Consider the following 22,274-nt stretch of genomic DNA (forward strand, 5'->3'; position numbering starts at 1 on the left):
GCTTCTCTCTTTAAGAGGAAGGCGGCTTATCCTTGAAAGTTACTTTGCGAAGGTCAAGAGTGGGACTGTGACAGAACAGCCTGACAAACGCATCTCCCAAAGTCCTTGGGCCCGATAATGTATGTCCCATGCAATGTTGACACTGGTGATCCACCAAAGATCAGGTTAACAAGTTTGACGTTGGTGACAGCGTGATTTGTTCAGTGCTGGCTCTGGATTCATAGAGCAGTTGGCCTTCGGTGATAAACTATGGCACTCGGCACACGAGGCTGCGGCAGTTGTCACCAGCCCGAGCTCGGAGATGAAAAGGAAGCAGAGCTCTAATCAAAATACAGTGGTCAGCAGAGGTTCAGCTGGAAATTAAAACGTCTGTACTTTTCCCAACCGCAGCAGCCCCCGTGCCACCACATGTCCCCGGACTCTGCCTTGGTGCTGGGCAAATCCAACCCAGCAAGTACAGCGTCCTCTGCACTGCCCTGCACACTGCCAACCTCCAGGGCCCCTCGGGGGAATAAATCCAGGCAGTATGGGGCAGAGGCATCACAGCCACTCTGCTGGGAGGAGAAGTGCTGTAAATAAGCAAAATGAGCACAGTGGAGAGGGACAGGACAAGGGAGAGCACGTGGTGGAAGAGCAGAGCAGTGTGGCTCATGCTGGGACTCCTTAACTCCTGGAAGGAGCAAGGGAGGAGTAAGCAACGCTGCAGAGAGAAGCTGGGGTCTGGGACACGACTGACCTGCAGCCATCCTGCAGCCAGTGCTGTTTGGCTTGGCCCAGCACGAGGCAGCTCCTCCACCCTGCTCCCAGAGCAAAACCCATTCAGGTCTGAACAAAAGGATTTCTGTTGTTGAAAGAGATGTTGGAGACCTTCCTAAGTTAAAATGTCTGCTGCAGGACAACACTGCCCTTGTGAGCGACCCTACACGGATCCATTGGCTCCGTGGAGGACCAAGAGCCACCATCTGTACGTTCAGCAGTTCACAGAGTGCCCAGGGCCTTGACGTGCACCCACTGCACACAAAGATGTAAGCATGAGAAGCTTGGTGCAGCGCCCACCTCACACCATCTCACATCTCTGAAGGGTTCATGCAGTCACCACAGCTGCTGCCAGCACTCCCAGGCACAGCTCTCTTCCAAATGACCCCTCCCACCCCTGCTGCCCAGCCATCCCCCCACAACCCCATGCCATCAACCCGCACCATCACCTCGCAGTGCCCCTGGCCCACCCTGACGCCTGCTCTTGGTGGGTGGGATGCAGACAGGCTCACGCAGCCCATGAGACCCAGTGGTACCCAGAGACATCCAGCACCAGCCCAGTGCCGGCCCCCCAGTGATGGGGCAGTCACTCTTCAGGGTGGAGGACGAAAGCAGACGGCAGCCTGGACAGCAGTGCAGAACAATTCACATTTATTAGTTCGTACAGCTAACACTCGCTAAACATGCGTTCAACACTTATTGGTCACATTTCCACAGGTAGTCAAGTCACAGAGCGGAGCAGCGGAGCGGGGACGGCGCCGTGCCCCGTGCGGGCTGGGGGACGCCAGTGGGGCCGCGGCGAGGCCGGGCCGGCTCCAGCTGTAACAGCATGCCATGCCAGGGGACATCCTGCTTCCCTGATTTACACAAGGGATCGTGGGAAAAACACAGCGTGCTGCTGGAAGAAACCATCGCTGGAAACATCTGCGGAGGGTCCCAAGGACCAGGACCGTCCTGCTTCGGGCACACCCTGTGAGCCAGGATGCAGAGCTCCAGCAGTGCAGGGACGGGGCTGCAGTCTGCTCCAGGCTGGGCACCAAGCAAGTCAAGCCAGCAGAGCACATCCTGCACCGTTCTGCACTACGAGGAACGCGGAGCTCAGCCCTGTGCGGCACCGCAGCAATTCTGCCCTGCTACTCCAGCACCCAGCGCCTGCGGATCACAGCCGCTCCAGCACCAGGGGAACAACTGCGGAGCTCCCTGGGCCGCACCAGCACCAAACCCGGCAGCATTTCGTTTTTCACACAATCCCTTTGAGATGATAAACAGGATGTCACACGAGGTAGTTTTGTCATGGAAATTGAGTCAATAATGTTATCAACTATTACAAGTCATTTTATAAATTGAAAGAAAACAATGAATCACAAAAGGCTTTGTTAAGGTTGATCGTCATATGGTTTCAATTTCTGTTTCTTTCTGCCCTTGGGGGCGTTTCTGCCACTGAACGTGTTGCTTCTTTCATAGACCTGTTAGAGGTCAATTGCACAGTATCTCTCACTTTTTTTCTATGTTTTTTCACAGCAGAGATATTGCCCGCATTGCCCCCCAGATCTCTGCACACACCCGAGGCGCTGGGACAGCCGATGGAGCAGGTTGTGAGGTTGTGGCCCCACTGCCCACGTTGGTCCTGGCCCAGTGCTGCTGCTCTGCAGAGCCTGTGGGTGCCCCCCAGGCAGCTGCAGAGAGCACAGATCTGAGAGATGCCCTGAGAAGCAGGAAGAGGAAGCTGCACCAACTGGAAATGAAAATGCTTCAATTCCTAAGTAACCAACTGACAGCAGGAACGGGACTGTCTGCCAGAGACTGTCCTATTGAGTAACACCCAATTTCAGCTTTCCCATGAGCAGGTGAACACATGTGACACAGAGGCAAAAAAAGGATGGGGTACATCAGTTGGATTTGGTGATCTTAGAGGTCTTTTCCAACCCAAATGGTTCCATGGTTCCATGAGCTGCCAGGTGCTTTGTACATGGGAGCATGGGGGGAACCTCCTGCTCCCTACAGCAACGCAGCCCCAGGGGAAGCGCGGCTCCCCACGAGGACGGCACGTCGCCCCTTGCTTTCCCAGGGTGCTGAGTGGGAGGCAGCACGCTTCCCAGCCCCCCGAATCTCCAGGGGAGGCTCCATTCAGATCTCAGACAGTCCTCCAGACAAGGCATGAAAGAAGCAACCACTGCAACATCAAAACTTAGGGTTTCTCTGGGTCACGTTTAAATACTTATCCCTGAGCTGCTGTGTGCTGCAAACAACACACTGAGAACCCAGAGAAACACTACGGCTTGATCCTGACATCTCATGCATCACCCCCGATTCATACATCATCTAAAACTTAAAAATCAGCTTCACACCTAAAGTAGTTCCCCACGTTTCCCCCTTTCTCCTGCCTTCGACATGGCAGGGATGATTGCCGCTTCTTATCCTGAGAAATACAGAAATAACAACACTTCACAGACACCAAGCTTCATAGCTTCAAATCAAAACCAAGAAAGAAGAAAGAATGAACGGTAAATAGCACATTCACAGAAGATTTTTTTTGTTGTTTTGTAGTTTAAAAAAAATGTAATAAAAAGAAATTCAAGTTTTTCGTTTAAAAAGGTTGGTTTGAAGGACAAGATTTAACACAGCGGACCTGAGCTGGCTGCGCCCGCCCCGTGCTGAGGAGCCCCGCACACAGCCACGCTCAGTGGCACTCCGTCAGTCCTTATGCGACAGCAGACTGGAAAAGCTCAACGCTGCAGACCTACAGATGCTGGAGCTACAGCTGGATCCCACAGCACGCAGCGCCTCTGCGGGCAGCAAGGGGAGACGAGGGAGATGGCAGCCACCAGCACTTAGAAAGCAGCTGGCGTGCGTGCAAAATGGCTGCAGGGCCGGCACCACTGCGGGCACCTCCAGGACCATCAGGTCAGGAAGGCTCCTGGCATCTCGGAGCGGCCTGGCAGCCACACACAGCTCAAAAGATCTTGCTGCTGACACGTCACAGGGGCACGGCTCTGCTCATGGCACGGAAGGCCAACCCGAAGCAAGCAGGGGAAGGAAAGCCAGCGGCTGTCAGAGCTTCTGCTCAAGTCCTGGGGTCTCACCCCCGTCGCCTGCAGCAGCAATTTTTGCTCTATTCTCCCCACTGACGATGAGCTGTGAGCTGTGAAACAGCAGCAAGGTGCCCACGCAGAGCTCCTCTGAAAAGGTGAGCCCCTGCATTTCAAATTTATGTCCCAGATCTCTGCTCGGATTAAAAGTAACTCTTCAGCTTTCCATTTGCACAAATACTATGAAGGAGAGGAGGGGGTCAGTCAGCCAATTTATCTTTCAAATCGGGGATAAAAATTGACTTGTCATGGCAGAAAATTCTACCAAAGACTATTATTGTTGATTGATTCCTCTATGACAGAAGGTCAGATAAGCAACAGCAGATAGATACCAAAGATAATGAACTTCCCCCTACTAGCATTAAGCACAAATAAAATATGAGGCCCTGTAAACCGAATGCTACGTGAAGAATGGAACAAAAATTCCAACCTTTCCAGGGTGTCCTTCAAACCAAATTCACAAATACATCTAGCGACTGACCTAACGTCTCTACATTTCTAGCTACATTCCTACCTTCTCATAATACCTGAGTTTGCAAAGCAACACATTCACTTTACCCTGTTTAAAAAATACAAGTCATTAGAGGACTCGGTGCAGAAGGTATTAAGAATGACTGTCCAGTGAGTTACATTCTGGTTTGCTATATTAACTTCTCCCTTGCTTGTCAGTTTAGTAAGGATCTTCCACTCCCTACAATAAATGCTGCCAATGGACCTTTACAAAATCTGGTGTATACAGCAGAAAGAACACGTGCTGCCCATTTACCATCCTAAGTGAACTTAGGGGTTTTGTTGTTGGTGCAGCATGAGTTTTGGGAGCACTTTGGATAAACTCAGAATAACAAACAGATTGGTTTTGTTGGGTATTTGGCAATAAGATGACTGCTTTTATGTACACTTATTAAAACTAACTCTCATTCATCAGCAGATTACACAAGTTTGGTGATTGTAGAATAAAATTATTCCTATTCAATTCAACAATTCTTTGAGCGTATAGAACAGCAAGTCAGAAGATAACCCGTAATAAAAAGATTATATCAAGCTATTTGGAAATTAAAGTTAAAAGCGAAGAAATACTTCCTAACTTACAAACAGATATACTAAAATCTTCCCATTTACACTTGAGGTATACGACGTATGCAGAAGGCCTTCCTGAGAAATACGTGCCTGTCTCATTTTACAGTCAGAAAGTAAATGAGATTTACAGAACCAGCTTTGGATTTGTGAAGCTCTATCAAACTGAACTGCTGCTGGTCCCAGCAGCTGTTACCCGTAACTTCGTATTTAAATAGTGAGAAATGAACAGCTAGTGGACTTTTAGAAAAGGGAAACCATCGAGCTGGAAAATTCCCAGGCAGAATTCCAAAGCAAGCAGTGCTCCTTGGGCCTTCTGCAGCCAGCAGCACACCTGCAAGGGGCAGCCTCAGCGAGCAGCCAGGGCTTCCAGGCGGCTCCCGGTGCCCCACATCGCTGCTGACCAACCCAGAGAGTGCCAAGCCAGTCTCACAAGGGCTCCTGGGCTTCCACAGAATGAGTACAGGGAAGGAAAGATGACTTTGGTGAACAACGTTTTTCTCCCGTTCACCGTCAGATTCATCTTCATCTAATAGCAGCTTCAGTACTTTTGAGCAATATGCAGCTGTTATCAGGACAAGACAGAAAGGGAGCAACTGGATCCTCCTACCCTGAGCAAACAGTAGGTTTTCCCAGAGTATTTTAAAAACAGCAATCAAAAGATCACAGTAAGGACACAGGGAAAGGACTCCAGGCAGGGTAGCGTGGCCCTAGGATGACTGCGTCTTCCTCAGCTAATGAAGGAAACCAAAATAAAAGCACCTCCCCTAAACTCCCCAGCACCACTATGGGAAGGACACCATGAGATTACCCACGAGATATTCAAACTGAGCCAAACGCCGGGATGGAGCAATTGCTCAGACACCTGGCTGCCATTAAGCCATTCCTCCACACACTGAAGTGGTGTGGAGGTTGCTGAATGGAAAAGCCCAACCCAACACCTGGGACAAACAGCTTACCAAGCTCTGCAGTCATACCAATTTTTTCTGGAAAGAAGGGATTCCACTAAACAATAAAACTGTCCTTGCAGGATACAACGATGGGCTGTGCACACTCCCCGAGTCCAGCAGAGAAAGCCATGCCAGAGGATCCTGGAGTCCTTTCTCGCCCTTATGCAGGCTGCATTTCACTGCAGGATAAGTTAGCAGTTCCCATAAATGAGCTGCTTCTGATGGCTGCAATGCAGAAGTTTCCTCAGTAGTCAATGACATCTTGGGGGAATACACTAAAAGGGGCAACCCTGCCTCTTCCCTCAGTAGGTTTTTCCTGTTCTTATGAACCTAAAATGGACTTTAAGGAAGCAATTAGAATGACAGTTCTCACTCTCTCACAAAGAGTACCTTACTGCTGCCATGTTGGGAGCCTACTATGAGCTGCAACAGCACAGTTTCAATCCAACAGAAAGGTGCTGCAGCAACAGTGGCAGCCCAGCTGGGGAGGCTAGGGGAGGAGGGCAGCTCAGCATCACCAGAATGAGGGTGAGAGCCCTCCTTGCCTTGGGAGCCCTGCAATCCTGGTGGCAGGATTCAAGAAAACTGCAGGCACCACCTGCATCTGAAAACTGCTGGAGGAAAAGAAACCTACTGGGCAGACAGACTTCCTTTCTTCTCCACTCCCTGTCTTCTTCCCTTTTTTTATTTTATTTTTTTAGGGTTTTTTTTTTTTTTTTTTAGTTTTTTTTTTAGTTCTTAAACAAACAAAAAAAAGCTTGGCACTTCTCTAACACCCCCTTTTCCAAAATTGTCCATCCGGAATATTGACAGCTCTGTCAATGAGGCAGTTTGCATTCTATGACAAACACTTCTGGATACAAATCATGAAAAGAGCAGTGTGCGAACAGCATCTTTCCTTGAGGTAGTCTTAGTCATCTCAGTCCCCAGCCCCAAAATACAAAAGAACTAACCCTAACAAACACTGCAACTTTAAACATCTTCACATTCTGTAAACTGCTGGAGAATGCATCTGCTGCATTCATACAGAACCATGTGCATCGTGTTGAAGATCATACATTCAACTCTGTCGTGAAATAAATATATAAGGAAAAAGAGTAAAAAACAAAACAAACAAACAAAACAACCCAAACAAAAGATTCTTGCTACAATGGCAGGGACACCCGTTGCCCTGTCTCAGCACCTCCCTCCTGCCTTGATGATGTTTCCCCCATCCTCTGGAGGTGAGCCCGCTCCCTGCCTGAGGCACACAGTAAGGCACGGGCCGGGGCCAAGCTGGGCTCACTCTTTGCTCACGCTTGTCTTGCAGGAATGCAGAACGACCTTAAAAAGGAGAGGCAGCTGCTCCAGTGGGACATTCACCATCTTTCCTGTTAAGAAAAAGATCAGAATTAGCAGCCATTCCCGAATCAGATTTCCGAGAGACACCTAAGCCAGCTCCACTGATGACGGTTTTACCTTGAACCTTTCAGAGAAACAGTTAATCATCCTACGGCTACATTAGACATTTGATACCCATTTGGGCACAACAGGATTTATTATTTACTGAAATGAAAGCTAAATAAATGGGCAAAGTCAGATCAAAATGATTTCTCCACAATGGAGCAGTATTTATAGAAACTGGGAAAGACTAAATCCTGTCTCTCCTCAAACTCCCTTGTTGATCTCAGCGAGTAAATTACGTGAGCTATTATGTGATTATTATCTGGTTTGTTACAACAGGGTAGGACGAAGCACACTGAGCCTTGACACAAGGAGACAAGCATCTTCCTTCACTGTAACATCTGGGAACAAACGATGTCTTAATAACACCAGATCCTGCAGATCTAATTAGCGGCACAACCAAGCTAGGAACTTCACCTGCATGTCTCAGAGGTGCCGAGGCCCAGAGCAGCTGAGGCAGGGGGGACCTGCAGGTCTGCTGCTGCCCTGCTCACTGAGCGTCCCAGGCAGTGTGCAGGGATTTCCCTGCCCCTCCTGACACAACTCACACCAGGATCACACCTCAGTGCTCCTTGAGACAAAATGCCTCTGAGCCGAGCAGGAGGGGAGAAAATAAAATATGAGCCTGAGCGAAATGCTGAACGTGGGCATTTTGGAGGGGAGGCCTAACTCCTTGGGAGCGGGGCAACATGAGCACACAGCACATGTACCTGGCACAGCGGGACAACATGGCAAGGAGTCAGCCTGGGTGAGCGACCTGGGGGTGGCAGAGATCGCCTCAAAGCCAGGGCATGAACAGAACGAGGTCTCACATGAATGCCATCCAGCACCCTGAGCAAGGATTCCATTCTCACATGTTAACTTTGTTTTCAAAAGCAGATTTCGTCACTAGATCAAATGATCGCAGCGGGGGAAGAGCTCAGAAGTTACCTGCAATATATCGTATCTCTGGCAAACACATCATTAAATCCGGAAAACGGTTTGGCTGGTGTGGATATTTGTACTCTGTGAAGTCCTGGCAAACGTACCAGTACCGCTTATTCAGCTGCTCCAGTTGGGATGCATTGGTTAAACCCCTAATGTCTGAAAGAGAATATGACCAGAGCGATGAAAACATAAGGAAAACGTCTGAGAACAGCAGCAGATTCATGCTTCTTCAGGAAGGACAGACTGACTTCTAAAACTCTAATCTGGGTCGCTGTTCTGGAGGCTGAGTGCCCAGTTACACAGCGACTTCGTGCCCGGCGAGTCTGGGCACAAAGCCTCCTTCCACAAAGGCATGGAAGGGAAGAGCTGAAGGCCTAACCTGCTCATCTTCAGTGCTCAGGGCACTCCCTCACAGATAACAGCTCGAGCAACCTTAAATCCCTGCCTGGCTTCTGCAAAGCAGCTGCATGTCAAGGTTTTGTCCTCACAGCGGATCCAATGTAATACTTCCTCAGACAGAAACACGGTGATTTTGGTTGTATCATCTTGGCTGAGGAAAGCTTTTGACTATAATTCAAGGTATCATCATATTTCTTCCCATCTGCTTATGAATTACGTCAAACGAGCTTTACAAACTTGTCAAGTTCTTATTTTAAAATTCAGCTTTATCCATGTCAGGCAATGAACACGAAGGAAAATAGACATTCCCAAGCCATCAGCGTGGCAGGAAGTGCCACTGCCACCTTTCAGCGTGATCAACCACATTTGCTGGGTGTCCTGGGGGGGATCCAACGCATTGGATACGGAAACTATGCGACCCTCACTGCGGGCTCAGCCCTGTGAGACAATCTGACGGAAGAGGCATTTATCTGCTGCCCAAAAGCTGACTTTTAAAAATAATTTTCAGGTATGTCACATAAAAAATTGCAAACTTCAACTAAAAATAAAAGAAGACAGGAAGTTAATGAAAATACATTTTGGAAAACAATGGAGACAGCTAAAGAAGTGTCAGGAAACTGCCCAGGGAAGCAAACCGGAATCTGAGCCCGGGCACACATTGAAGCGTCAGCATTATCTCCTGGTGAAAATGAGTGGGGGAGGAGGGAGTTTTCTGCACATTTTACAGACTGCAACCATCTTTCATAGTATGAAAAACTCTGGGGACATTTATTTCCAAAATTACAGCTGAGCACCATCTATTAAGCATTTTCCTCTCCATACATGTCTTCGTTTATGCACACACAACAATAAAGGAGTGTCTCAAGAGGTTCCACAGACATGAAATGGCAACAACCAACTACTGGAAAGGGAATCACGACAAACCTACTGATTCCAAACTATTTCAAGCCCACCACATTTGTTAGAGCTGACCAGGATCTCCTCACATGCTGAAGAACTAGCCCACATTTCATTTTGCACTGACTTATTTGAAGATTTTCAAGGGCACTGCCACAGGCTGAGCTGCTGGCTCTAATACAGTGATTAGCCAACAGGAGGATACCATCCCTCGTTAGGCAGAATCCATTGCCTGCACATAAGTACTTCTTTCCCCCTTTAAAGACTTAGCATTAGGAATAGGAAAATATATTGACGAAGACTCTAAATAGGAAGCCAACTAGGTGACCTAAGCAAAAATCCTGAAGGTAAATCCCTTCAACAGTCAGGAAAACTCCACGAAGGGAAGACCAGTTTCACAAAGCCACCCTCCCAAGCAGACGAACAAATGCATTTTCAGTTTGGAATCTGTGAAAGATTGTTATTTACTATGGAAAGAAATCATGCAAATTAATTGTTGATTTGCCTAAACAGTTATCTACACCAATGTCACTTCCAGATGACTGGTGAAAAGTTCATTGGCAGCTGGTAAGAAATTGGCCACCCAAATGTTCTCCAGACAAATGTTACCAGTCTCTCTGTTACACTCTTAACTCTGATATGAACATTTCAGATACGTTCCAACTGTACATATGGCACAAGCACTGTCTTTGGTGTCTATGTTTAAAGGCAATAAAAGCAACCAAGCAAAAGCATTCCTTCACTTCCAGAACTTCCTCACACAGATGTCTGCTATCTGCACGACAGCAGAGGGGTTGCAGAGCCCACATCAATCCCTGGGTCTCAGGTCCTTCCTCCAGCAGGACTGATTCCTTCTCTTCACTGACTCACCTTGATTTAGGAAGTTAATGGCTTTCATGCATGCATACTCCTCGTTGCTGACCTTCAACTGGTTGAATTTGCGAAAGAGGTAGATCAACCGCTCCATCACCTCCATCCCCTCTTCACTGAATCTGGAGGACAGAGATCACACATCAGCATATTTGGGGCACAGTCCACGTAACAAAAGCAAGAAGCTCATTTTAGTAACTTCAGAGATTTTTAAATCTTGCAACAGTATTCAAAAACCCTCACCAAAACTGCTTCAAGCCTGCTGGGACTGTTAAATGGAAGTAGAAGGAAGTGCTTCAGTTTATCCCCACCCTGCTCCAGCTGTCCAGTGGAGCACGGAACATGCAGTTACCTCTCTATGCTTACAGGCAGGCTGCTTTGCCTCTCTACACTTGTATTGCCCCAGGTCACCATCAGGACAGTGCCTTCCCACCTCACGGGGCAGGCATTTTCCTTCACTTTGTATTTCCAACGCCAGAAGTGCCCACAATTTCTTTTATCTGTGTAATGCCATTTGAATTAACATCACAGAATCACACTGACCCAAGCACAACAACGCTCCCCAGTTATCTAATGGACAGGTGAGGACCAGCCATCACCTCCCTAAAATTCCCATGAGTAAATAACAAAGATTCCATACTTCCACACAACCATATTTATTGCCCATTATGCTTTGTTCGTCTTCCTCGGCTCAGAGCTTCTTGTGGTGAGACTGCAGTAAGGCCAGGACCCTCCTCAGAAATACAAATATGCACCAAAACACAAATAACCAAGGTTAACGCAGGTAGAACTCCAGGTTGCAGACACAATGCCTGAGGTTAATCATGCAGTCTAAGTAAGGCTATTTCCTTCTGAAGCCCTTCCCCCAAACAGGCCATGCAGGAGTCACTGTGCTTTCTACACGCACTGTGAAACCCAAGGGCAGCAGCACTGCCACCAGTGAGGGCTGTCATGTGCCCACTGCTGGCACCTGCAGCCACCACTACTGCCAGTCCCGAGTTCTCCCTCTATGAGGTGTGTTTGCTTCTGAACGCGTGGTGCTTGCACTCACAGCTCCCAGTTCCCTGCACGGCCGCCCTGCTGTTTGTCAGCACAGCACACAGAGATGGACTATTTGTCACACAGCAGCATGGGCTCAAAGCAAGCAGGTGAGGAGATACAGTCCTGTGGGGGAGCCCAGTCCAATACACATGACTATAAACATCCACGAAGTTCTATAAACAGGAGGGGGATGAGATGTTTCCACAAAAACCATCAGCCTCAGACACAGGAAGTCTGTTAAAAACAAGCTGCAGGCTTCCCTCTGAGCTCCCACCCTGGCCAAGAGAAGCCAGGACCCAGCAGGTGGCAGAGGGCAGCCCCTCGCAGAGGGAAACCGCCCTTCCACCCTGGGAAATGGCCTGATGCAGAGCTGAGGGCACAGAACCCAGCCCCGTGCTGCAGGGCAGAAGCAGCAGCGAGCTGCAGGGTGCAGAGCAGCTCTGGTGCCTGCAGGCACTGCCCACGTGTGCAAATGGCCAGTACCGGCCTCTCCTGAGTGCCTCTCACCACAACATCACTGGTTTCAAAGAAACCGTGTATTGCATAAATCCTCAGAAGTGGGACAGAAGTGTTTCGGGAAGCCTCAGCTGCGCTCTGCCATTGTGCCGCACAAAGAATAAGAGCGCAGCCAGAAAGCCAGCTCTGAATAGAACGAAAATAGAACTCTTCTCAGTGAATAACACCTTATTTTGGCATGTATGTTTGTTTACTTCAAAGTTATTTGTAAAATGCACGGTGGAGGTTGGCCTCAGAGAAGTGAAAACAAGCTATCTGAACTTCGGGTCAGTTCTTCAGGAAAGTAATATTGTAAGTGATGAAAGCCTTGTCGGCTAATCTAAAGTTGTACAAGTTTTCTTGCTCTCAAGCTGACATTAAAAATCTTGCAGGTGCAAGATTGCAAAGCTCAAGAAGTTAATGAGCACAAAGACCACTCAGTTGTCTGTGGAGTTTAATTGTTTTTAGAGCATGCATATTTTTACCAGCCACTCATCACTTCATAAATCCAGGAGAGCTCTTCTCTCATTCCTGCAGTTGAACTGTCTTAGTTTTCCATGCATACTTTCCTCCCCCTTTCAAACAAAGCTGTTCTGTTTTTCACAGCCCTATTTCTTCCCGAGGACCAACTCCTCCACACACCTTTCCTCGCAGTTTATACCAGGCGAGTTTCTGGCTATGGGTTATCAGGATCAGCTGGGAAGAGGGGGAAGAGAAGTGCTATCAGAAGAGTGCTGGGAGAGGTCAGGAATCCATTCATTTCATATTCACCTACAGAAAACAGCACAATAAAAGAAAACATTTGATCCAGCAGCCCAGGAGAACGTTCAGCCTGCTGTTAGAGTGGAATAAGACTCAGGAGCTCATCCGATGCGTTCAGTGCCACCTACCTAAGCATTAGAGTTGCTCCTGTCATTTTGCAAAATACTGAAATAACCCCAAGGAGTTGGACCAGCACAGCTCACAGCAATTGTTTTCGGCCGGCTGTGAGATCAAACTTCATTTTGCAATAACCACTAATCAGCACTGGAGTTCTCCAAGGAAACGGAAGCTCTTCAAGAAACCTCTCCAGGCAGAAACCTCTCTTCATGAGTTCCTCACAAATCTGAAGGAAACAGCTTGTCAGGAGCGTATGTCCCCCTGCCACACGCAGGCAGTTTCACTATGGAGAAGCTGCCACAAAGACAACAGAGACTCAGCCCTCATCTGTGCAGCTTCCCGCAAATGGCTTTTGGTGTGCATTTTCCTATTTTCCTTAATGACAATTAGCGATACTTGAAAAGCTAAATCAGAAGAGACCACAGCAGCATTCCACTCCTAAGAATGCCTATTTTCACCCATGTGCACAGATCTCCTCTGAAGGACTTTTGAGGCTACGGGCTTTGAATCGCCCTTTCCGAAGGGGGAGGGCTCCTCCTTTGTCCTGTTTTCTTACCTCCCGCTCGTATTTATCACAAACTCCAAATGAAACACACTCTTCTCTTTTGAGGCTTTGACCAGGACAGTGCAAACAAAAGGAAGGATGAATATAGGAACAAGTGTTATTGTGCTTCCCTCTGACCCACGCTGCTCCCTGCAGGAGCAGCACCAGGCACAGGATGAATGGCAACAGCCGGGCTGAGCATGGAGCAGGGACTTGCCCCAGGAAACAAGGCACCTGTGGCCAGCCCTCACCTCCCCTGTGGCCCTCAGCAAGTTGGTCTCCAAGGGGTGAAGGGAGATGCACAAAGGAACCTCAAGGAACTGCTTGGTGATACGATGACCTGAGGGGAGAGACGTATTCTAAATCTCTCCTTACTGAACATTTAGATCCCCCGATGACTCCTGCAATGTTGCCAAGCCTAGCACAGGCAGAGCACCAACAGAGCAAACGATAAAGCAGAAGGTGGGCAGCAGCCTAGGTAAATCCCACCTATTTCATCATGATATTGTAAGATTTTGACTGCTGCCAAAAGGATCTGTCTGGCACCAAGACTACAGAAGGAAGAAAAAAAAAAAAAAAGAAGAAAAAAAAAAAGCATGAAAACCCAAAACCCTGGCCAAAATGATAAATGACAGGCAGGTTACTCAGAGCATCAGATAGTACAGATTATGGAAAAACAACAGCTAAGTTGCAACATCTTTACATTTATGAAATCAAAACAATGAAATGGCAATTAATAACGAACACTTTGATAATAAAGACAACTAGCTTTGTGAACAATCTTTCCGTTGCCCAAACAATTTTTCAATAAGACCTTTTGTATCTCAGGGTTACCCAGTGTCAGATTAATTTGTTTCATTCTCCCCGCAATAAAGTTGGTTTGTAGGGTTGTGCTGAAGTGAGATGGCATTGCTATAGGAGAGTCACCCTCAAGATGATGCAACCAGCACATCTTTTCTCTTCCAATAGCCAGAAAGTCTCTGTCCAGCTATTTGCTCAGGCAGCCAGAAGCCTCTCTGGCTGTTAGTGCTGTTAGCTTGAAAACAAAAGCTAAAAGTGGACTTACACTCACACTGCATTTTTTTTCCCTCACGGTTTGATTTCTACAACTTTCATGAAAGAAATAAGAATAAAAAAATGGATTTAAAACATGTAGCAAAGATCCTTAAAGAAGGATGTAGAGAAAGTTCAGGTAAAATTAAGAAGAAATCTGCCACGCTCTGAGAAACACAGAACAGCCACAGAGATTAAGCAGAAAAATTGTCAGTCTCAACAGAAACCACAAACTGAAATCACTGGACATCCACTCCAGCTGCATGACCAAAGGGAAAGGAAACATCCTACACCTCCCTGCAAAAAGAAGCCTTCATTCAGCACTGACTACCACAGCCTGCCACATATGAAGTCTCAAGCACACACCGCCAGCACAGAACTCCCACCAGCACCTCACCTGTGCAGCTCATCGTCAGAGGGCGAGTACTTGGAGGTGACATCTGCGAGGTCACCAAAGATCTGTTTGCTGTAAACAGTCAGCGAGGAAAGCAGGATCAGCTCCTGCCAGGTGGAGCTGAGCAGGCAGGTATAGTCCTTGATTGAGAGTTCACAGAAGAATGGCAGCTTCTTGATCCAAGCAATCTGCCTGAAAAGCAATTCATCCGCCAGACGACACAACAATGCAAACAGCTCTGCCTGAGTCACTTTATACCTGCAGGCAGAGTTAATATGAAGGCATAAAATTAAAAACACAGAATGACACAATCTGAGAAGGCACTTGAAAAGCAAGAAAAATGTCACCAGAACTGGTGTGCGAGCACCCGGAATGCCGGTGCCCAGAGTGTCACCTGGCGGCAGCAGCAGCGATTGCCAGTGCCTGCTGGGGCCAGAGGAGAACGTCTGCAGCTGGGGCTCACCCCAGGCAGCACCTGCAGGTCCTGGGCACAGAGCAAGTGGTCCCTGCAAGCTGACCCCACTTTACTCCAGTCCCGTGTACTTTTCCAGCTGTGGTGCTTGTCACCAGCCCTTGTGTGTCGCCAGTGCAACCTCAGGGTGAAACCACTGAACTCCGTTGCCACGCAGCCTCAGCCCAGCACGTACAGACTGCACTACTCTGCAAAGTCCCAGCCACAGGCATGGCCCCGCCACAGGACAGGCTCTGGATTGCTGCCTGCAATGCGGCTGCAGCAGCTCCCCAGGCTCCCTGTACCTGCAGCACCCCATGCAGCACAGCAGCTCATGGCAGCGCAGCCTGAAATGCGCAGCTCAGGGCTGCACACTCACCCGTCTTCAATGAGCATCGGTGTGCCGAGCGGCTCCAGGTCCTCCGCTGACACCAGCTGGTTGATCAGGCTGTGCGACTGGGGGTCCAGGCTGCGCGTCTGGGGGGGCACCAGCGCCGAGTGGGCAGAATAGCTAAAAAGGTGCGGGAGGTACTGATAGTGCGTGGACACTGGCGTCCCAATATACTGATCCCTGAGTGCAGCGAATCCGTTCAGCTCCACGGACCTACTGGAAAAGGTAAAGCTTTTTAATATACTAAAAAAAACTCTGCCTCGTTCATTAAAATGTTAAAAATCCATCTACAGAATATATGGATTAAAACAGAAAAGAAAAAAACCTCAATGAAAGAATGAAAAAACCCTTTGTGTTTAAATCCTACACTGGAAATAACTGAGGTGCAGATCGGGTGCTTCGTGCTGAGCGCGGCTCCGGCCAGTTCCTGTGAGCAAAGTGCTGGGAGCAGTTGCTGAGCAGCCATTCTGAGCAGACACCCGACTGCAGTGAGCACTTCCACCCCTGCTTTCTTAAAGGAACAGAACTTGTGACTGTAAATTAATAGTTCATGTCAGCAGGGAGAGCAAATACCTCCTAGCTTACAGTACAACTGAAAGCAGATGGACTGCAAGCCTGAGATCCTTGCTGTGTCCAACGCTGAATCAGGAGGCCAGCACTAACTGGTAGCTCACAAACACCACCACCAATTAGTAACCTAAATGGAATCCATTTATTTTCAAAATCTGAGCACAGAGAAGCAAAAGAGCTTATACAGATCGAGCAGTGAAAGCTAATCAATTCTCCATAATCTGCAGGAAAAAAAATAAAATCAATACAAATTAAGAGCTCTAGTTCAATTATTAACATTTTAACTCAACATTGCCTTTTTTTTTTTTTTTTTTCATTTCAACATGAGAATTTCATCTCTCAATTCAGTACTTCTCAATCCAGTTACTGCCTTCCTGAAAGTGCATTTAGAGATGCAAGGATGTGCAGCACGTTCAGCTCGCACAGAAGGATTCCCAGTGAACTTCTCCTATGCTGACCCCAGGCATCACTCAGGGAAACAGTCAGAATTATTACAAGATGAAACTCTTCCAGACTTAATTCCCACCTTGAAGATGGAGTAGACACAGGTGAAGGCTGGTTGCTCTCAGAAACTCCATTTCCAGGGGAACTGTGGTCGCTGTCTCCATTGTTGCTCCATGACATGTTTGCCTCTCCCTCAAATTCTTGTCCAGACATAATTCTTTCAATCTCCTCCTCCGATATCTTTCAGAAATGAGATCAGTGCAGTTAGTGCCAAGCTGCCACTTCCACTGAACAGAAAACAAGGCAGAGCTTCCACATGCGAACGCCCGCCGCACTGAGCAGGGCTGGAGCCGGCCTGCCCTTCACTGTTCCTAGAAACACCACATTCTCCCTTTACATTTAACAACACATATAAAAAATTCTATTTACAGCTGATGTCGGTGACCTTCAGCTCCAGCAGTACAATTCAGGTGTCAGTAACAGAGCAGAGAGGAATGGACACACAAAGGGATTATGTCAGACACACACAGCACTGCGCCGTAAATCAGCCGCTGTCAAAGAGCGCAAAACCACAGAGCGGTTGCAGCCAGTCCATCGACAGCATCACTCAGTCCTGAGCGTGGTGCAACGCTTCAAGGAGCTGCATATGCTCCTGGGGAAGTTACATCAGTTGTGAGGAATATGCAACATCCACGTTTTGAGCTTTTTTGGGTTTAATTCTTTGTATTTCCTCTTAGCAAGGCTGACTGTGCATGGGGAGACCTCGCACTGCCATGATGCAAGAAAGGGCAGTGAACTCTGAGCATCATTTTCAAGTACCTAACATTGTTCAAAGTTTATTCCAGCCCTGGAAAACTATTAGACAACCACACTATAGGCTTACCAGGTACAACATCTGAAGAGTGCAATAATTAAAGAGCTGCACACCAGGACATGGAATTGATGGCATGATCCATGGCTCAGCAGTGACCAACCACACAGCACTCAGAGGGCCAGGGCCTGCTGTGACTAGCAGAGGCCGCTCTTCTATTAAAGCTGCATTTTGCAGAGAGGCATTAAAAACTGAGTCACCACCTGGCCAGAAATAAAAGTTTGTTCTTCCTTGATAGACTCACGTGGACTTTAAGAATCAGTAACTAACAATATAAATATGATGGTTGCAAACAGCAGAAAGTGCTATATGATTTTTATTATGATTTGAGCTGCCTCCCTTCCACTGCTGGAAGCCAGTGGGGCTGCAGGAATTCTTGCCTTGGTCAGTCACAGAGGATCTGCACTTCCTGGCTGCCTGGCTTTTCATGTTTTTCATTTTGCACTGTAGTGAGTAGTGCTTTCATAGGTACATTGTATCAGAAAATGCTTTTGGTGTTCTTTCTGTTTTACTAAAATGAACAGTAAACTTTTTAAAGACTGCTTCTCCAGAAGCCAGCTGGAAACAGCCGTCATGCCTCACACACGCAGTACAGGCTGCTGTGCTGAATTACCTCGCTTTTTACAAGACGTCTCCAGACAAGCTGTGTCATCAATCAGCAAGACATTTACTGGGAGCTCCTCTTGCAACAACTTAAGAAATTGCAGTGCACAGCCTACAAGATTTACTGGGAGCTTTGAAGGGATTGAGGTCCCTGTGCTGCTCACGAAGGACAAGCAGCTCTGACGGCTCAAGCAGCAGTGCAGGGATCCCAGGCTGCCCATGCAGGCACACACCATGATGCCCCAAGACTGCAACGCATCCTCTTCCACAGACAGCAGAGGTGAACTTTACTTACAAACCTACTGACTGTGGCATGCACCTGCAGCAGACAGGGTGGCCAACCCTTGCTGTGTTAGCAGGAGGCAGGGACATGTCTGGGGGACCTTTGCCAAAGCACCACTGCCCCTGTGTCCTCCCAAAGGCGCTCAGTGCCTCTTTCTCCACTCCAGGGTGTGCTGCCCGTGACTGGCTCCCAGCAGCTAGAACCAGGAGTAATGGCAAGCAAAGCACTTGGAAAATGCACCTCCTGCAGAAATTACTCACCTTCCCCATCCCAAAATGGCCAGCTGCTTGCCTTTCCCCAGCCACAGCAGGGAGAAACCCAGCTGCCGCAGAAATGACTGCCAAGGTCGTCAGAACAAGAACAACAGAGAGCCCTGGAGAAATTTCTGCATGTGCTCACCTGGACAGGTCCAATACTTTTGTTTCTTCCTCCTGGCATGCCATCCTCTCTGATTGCTGAAAGAAGACAACCAAATCTTGGTAAGCAACAATGCTATTTGGTATTTAAAAAAAAGATATTTATTTACTATTTTAAAACAATGTCTTAAAAGATTAATTCTGCTTAAAGTGCATTGCAGCGCAGTGATCCTCACCCCAAGAGCAACGTATTTCTGTGGCAACAAACATTACTCAGAGAGTTAAGCGAGATTCTCAAGCAACAGAGAATGAAGGAACGATCAGTCCTTTATGACAATTTTGTATTAATTTGAGGGATGGCACATGGAAAGCAACCCTACTGCTCTTCCTGAAATAATTCAATACTAGAAAATGAAACGTGAACAGCAGAATGTCTCAGTCTACTCCATTCAGCCCATGAGGCCGGTGCAGGCCCGCTGCACCCGCACAGACTCCGCTGATGCTGTAGACAACACAGAGATAAAGCACCTCACTGCAGCTGGCTCACACTGCCGCTGTTCCAGAGGGTCAGCTCTCCCAAAGCAATCACCGAGTTAGCTGCACACAAACTACCCACTTAAAATTTGAGTGACGACACCAAGCTAAGCGGTTTCATTTCAGAAGAACAGCCCAGCGGCTCCATACAGCAGTTGTGTTCAGAAAGCTCTTTAATCAAATTACAGAAAGCTGCAGTGAAGCCCAATTACAGGGGTGCTGCTGGAGCTCTCCTCCCACCGCAGCAGCCCCACGGAAGCAGTGTCTGCGGTGCCTCCTCTCCACCTGATCCCCATCCCCACGTTTATCAGGGCCCAAGCTGTTTCCCAGCAGCCAGGCAGACTTGGCAGCAGGCTCTCCCAGCTGCACCGTGACCTTGTTGCTGTCCCTGCTGTACAGTGCATGGGGATGGGGGGGCTCTCCAGAAGCAGAAAACTAGAGAAAATCTAAGTGAAAATTCCTGTAGCAGGAATTTCTTGTACCATACCTGGAGATGCTTGGCAATACCTTCTATTTGCTGAGATGTTTTGTATGGATATCAGTGAAGATAAATACCCAACTCAGCCTTTGTTGACTAACGCCATGCCCTGCTGTTTATAGCTCTGTCTCGGAACTCCCCTGTCTCCCAGATTACAGTGCGTTCAAGATGTTTTGCCTAAGTGCAAGTTTTGTAAGCCTCGCTAGCTGCGTAAGCTGCAAAAAGGTGTTTGGGTTTGCTGGTAGACCATCAGAAGGCTTCCAGAGGGCTGGCTGGTTCAAAACACATATTGTCCAGGAGAGCTGTCTCCCTTCTGGCAGGCAGGGCAGCCAAACTCTCCTCGAAGCAAGTTCCTTCAAAAGTTAAGCTCTATAGCTTATCTGGTTTCAAAAATGTAGATCTAGTTACAAAGTAACTTTGCAACTTGATTATGCAATAATTTTCTCATACTGGCAAGCCTGTCCCCAAGAGGCAGCACGGGACTCACTGCAGGACCCTGCTGAGCCTGTCCCTTCCTCACCAACTGCACTGTGTGTTTGGGAGGTTTCTACCTTGTGAACTCTGCAAATGCTTAGGTGTAGCTCCAAAACCCTGCTGCATGCAGCAATCCTGAAGTGCATGCAAAGAGTCCTAAATAACCGCCCACGAGCAGATGTGTCCCATCCCCACGAAGGCGCAGCTGCAGGACGAGAGACCTGCTGGCCAGGAGATGGCAGCGCTGCCCCATGCCACGCAGCTTTGTGCCTGGTGCCAGGACAGACAGCAGCACTGGATGCCTGCGGGAGGGCATAAAGTGTTCTCCATAGAATGGGGGCATGCAGCAAAGACCAGGATGGTTTTGGAACGGCTGCCACACCCCTGGCCCTGCACAAGGGATCTCCCAGCAGAGTTAGACATTTTACAATAAAATACTCCCATTTATAAAATTCTGATGACAAGATGTGCTCCCACCTGTGCAAGACGAGCTGGGAGGAGCAGGGACTCCGCCTGCCTTAGGGACAGGGGTGGGAGAAAGGCAAACCAAAAAATTTGAGATAGGCCAAGATTTATTTACATGGTTGCTTATTCAGGCAAATAAAATTTTTGGTTATTTACGCTGAAAAGGCAAAGGGTGATTCTGTCTGAGATTAGCTACAACGTTTGTTTCACACCCAGAACTCCACCACTGCCAAGCTCACGTTTCTTTACCTTTCCGGTTCATCCCCATCTGGAGGCATTTGAGCAGCCGGCAGTACTGGCATCTGTTGCGCTGCTTGCGTGACATGACACAGTTCTTGTCTCGGCTGCATCTGTAAACCCGCTTGTTGCAAATGCTCCTTTTGAAAAACCCCTTGCAGCCTTCACAGGAGATGATGCCATAGTGCAGACCCGTAGCTCTGTCCCCGCAGATCAGGCAGGTTCGCTGATCAACCCGGTCATCTGGAAGAGAAGAGAAAGGGCTCTGTGGTCAACAAAACAACTGCACCACGCCATCTTATCTTTTCCAGTGGGACTGGAGTTGCCCCCCGTGGCCACATCCCAAAACCTTCCCAAAACAATTTCATTTCACAGGTGCTCATGCTGGAACCCCTCTCCCAGCCGCCCAGGCACCAGCCAGCCCTACTGCCAGGCACAGTAGTACGCAGGGCTCTATGGCTAAACCATCTCAGCTCACTGCATCCCACAGGATTCAAATCCAGGAATTCTCAATAAGTGACAGCAAGAACAAAGAACAGTACACCTCAAATTTGTCTCAAAGTCAGCCTCTGGAAATGCTCTCTTTTTTAGTCATGATTTACCAGAAATGTACAGCCGTTTGGAAAACTGGGTGCTTATTGGGTTACAAACTGCACAGCAGGTCCCTGCACTGAAAGCACAGAACGCTTGGCAGATACCAGCGGGATGCTGCACTGCACACAGGAAGGCAGCACTGGGATGGGGGCAGGGAGGGGAACACGGAGACACGGCCACCTCTGCAAAGACCCATCGCATGCACTGCATCCTGAGTGTTATTACCAACATGATCATGAGGTTAAGCTGCCACGACTTGATTGTACTATTCCTTTTCTAAACCTTTGGAAGGCCTCTAGATGACAAAAAATGTAAACTGTATGACCCCCAGCAACAGGAGCTGTCATATTAAATTCAGTATCTTAAGACTGTAACATCCCCTCTGAGACAGAAGAGGAATGATGCACTGCACAGCAGGAACCTCTGTGAGCACATGGTAATCTTCATAGACATGGATGTCAAATGGAAAAGAAAAAGAAAAAGAGGGCTAAAGCAACCAATTTTGTTAACCTAGATGTATGCTCACTATCTAGAGGGACATCTAAGTCCTGCTTCACATTAAAAGTTAACTGCATTAAAATGATGGCAGCAAATTGCACCAAATTGCTTCAGCCTTATGCAGCAACAGCTGACCAACCACAGGCCAGAGGAACCTCTCCCGCATCTCCTGCCCCAGGACTTTAACCTAACAAAGTCCTGACCATGCAGCAGA

General features: G+C 48.1%; 1 protein-coding gene across 6 annotated transcripts in view; it reads right to left on the bottom strand.

Annotated features, from left to right (window-relative positions):
* Window positions 1-1,408: 1,408 nt before the first annotated feature.
* NR6A1 (nuclear receptor subfamily 6 group A member 1) overlaps window positions 1,409-22,274 on the bottom strand; it is a 65,988-nt gene continuing 45,122 nt past the window's right edge. For 5 of the 6 annotated variants that reach the window (XM_048966405.1, XM_048966403.1, XM_048966409.1 and 2 more), the window contains 8 exons: window positions 20,981-21,211; window positions 18,824-18,879; window positions 16,750-16,907; window positions 15,642-15,869; window positions 14,815-15,069; window positions 10,406-10,527; window positions 8,243-8,395; window positions 1,409-7,239 (listed from right to left, as the gene is read on the bottom strand). In XM_048966405.1, coding sequence (XP_048822362.1) covers window positions 7,151-7,239; window positions 8,243-8,395; window positions 10,406-10,527; window positions 14,815-15,069; window positions 15,642-15,869; window positions 16,750-16,907; window positions 18,824-18,879; window positions 20,981-21,211 — 1,292 coding nt within the window. In that variant the 3' untranslated portion in view covers window positions 1,409-7,150. The remainder of the gene's footprint in view (window positions 7,240-8,242; window positions 8,396-10,405; window positions 10,528-14,814; window positions 15,070-15,641; window positions 15,870-16,749; window positions 16,908-18,823; window positions 18,880-20,980; window positions 21,212-22,274) is intronic. The other variant, XM_048966404.1, reaches the window with a different exon arrangement.

Source organism: Lagopus muta, chromosome 19 (assembly GCF_023343835.1).
Source record: "Lagopus muta isolate bLagMut1 chromosome 19, bLagMut1 primary, whole genome shotgun sequence".
Lineage (NCBI taxonomy): Eukaryota > Metazoa > Chordata > Aves > Galliformes > Phasianidae > Lagopus > Lagopus muta.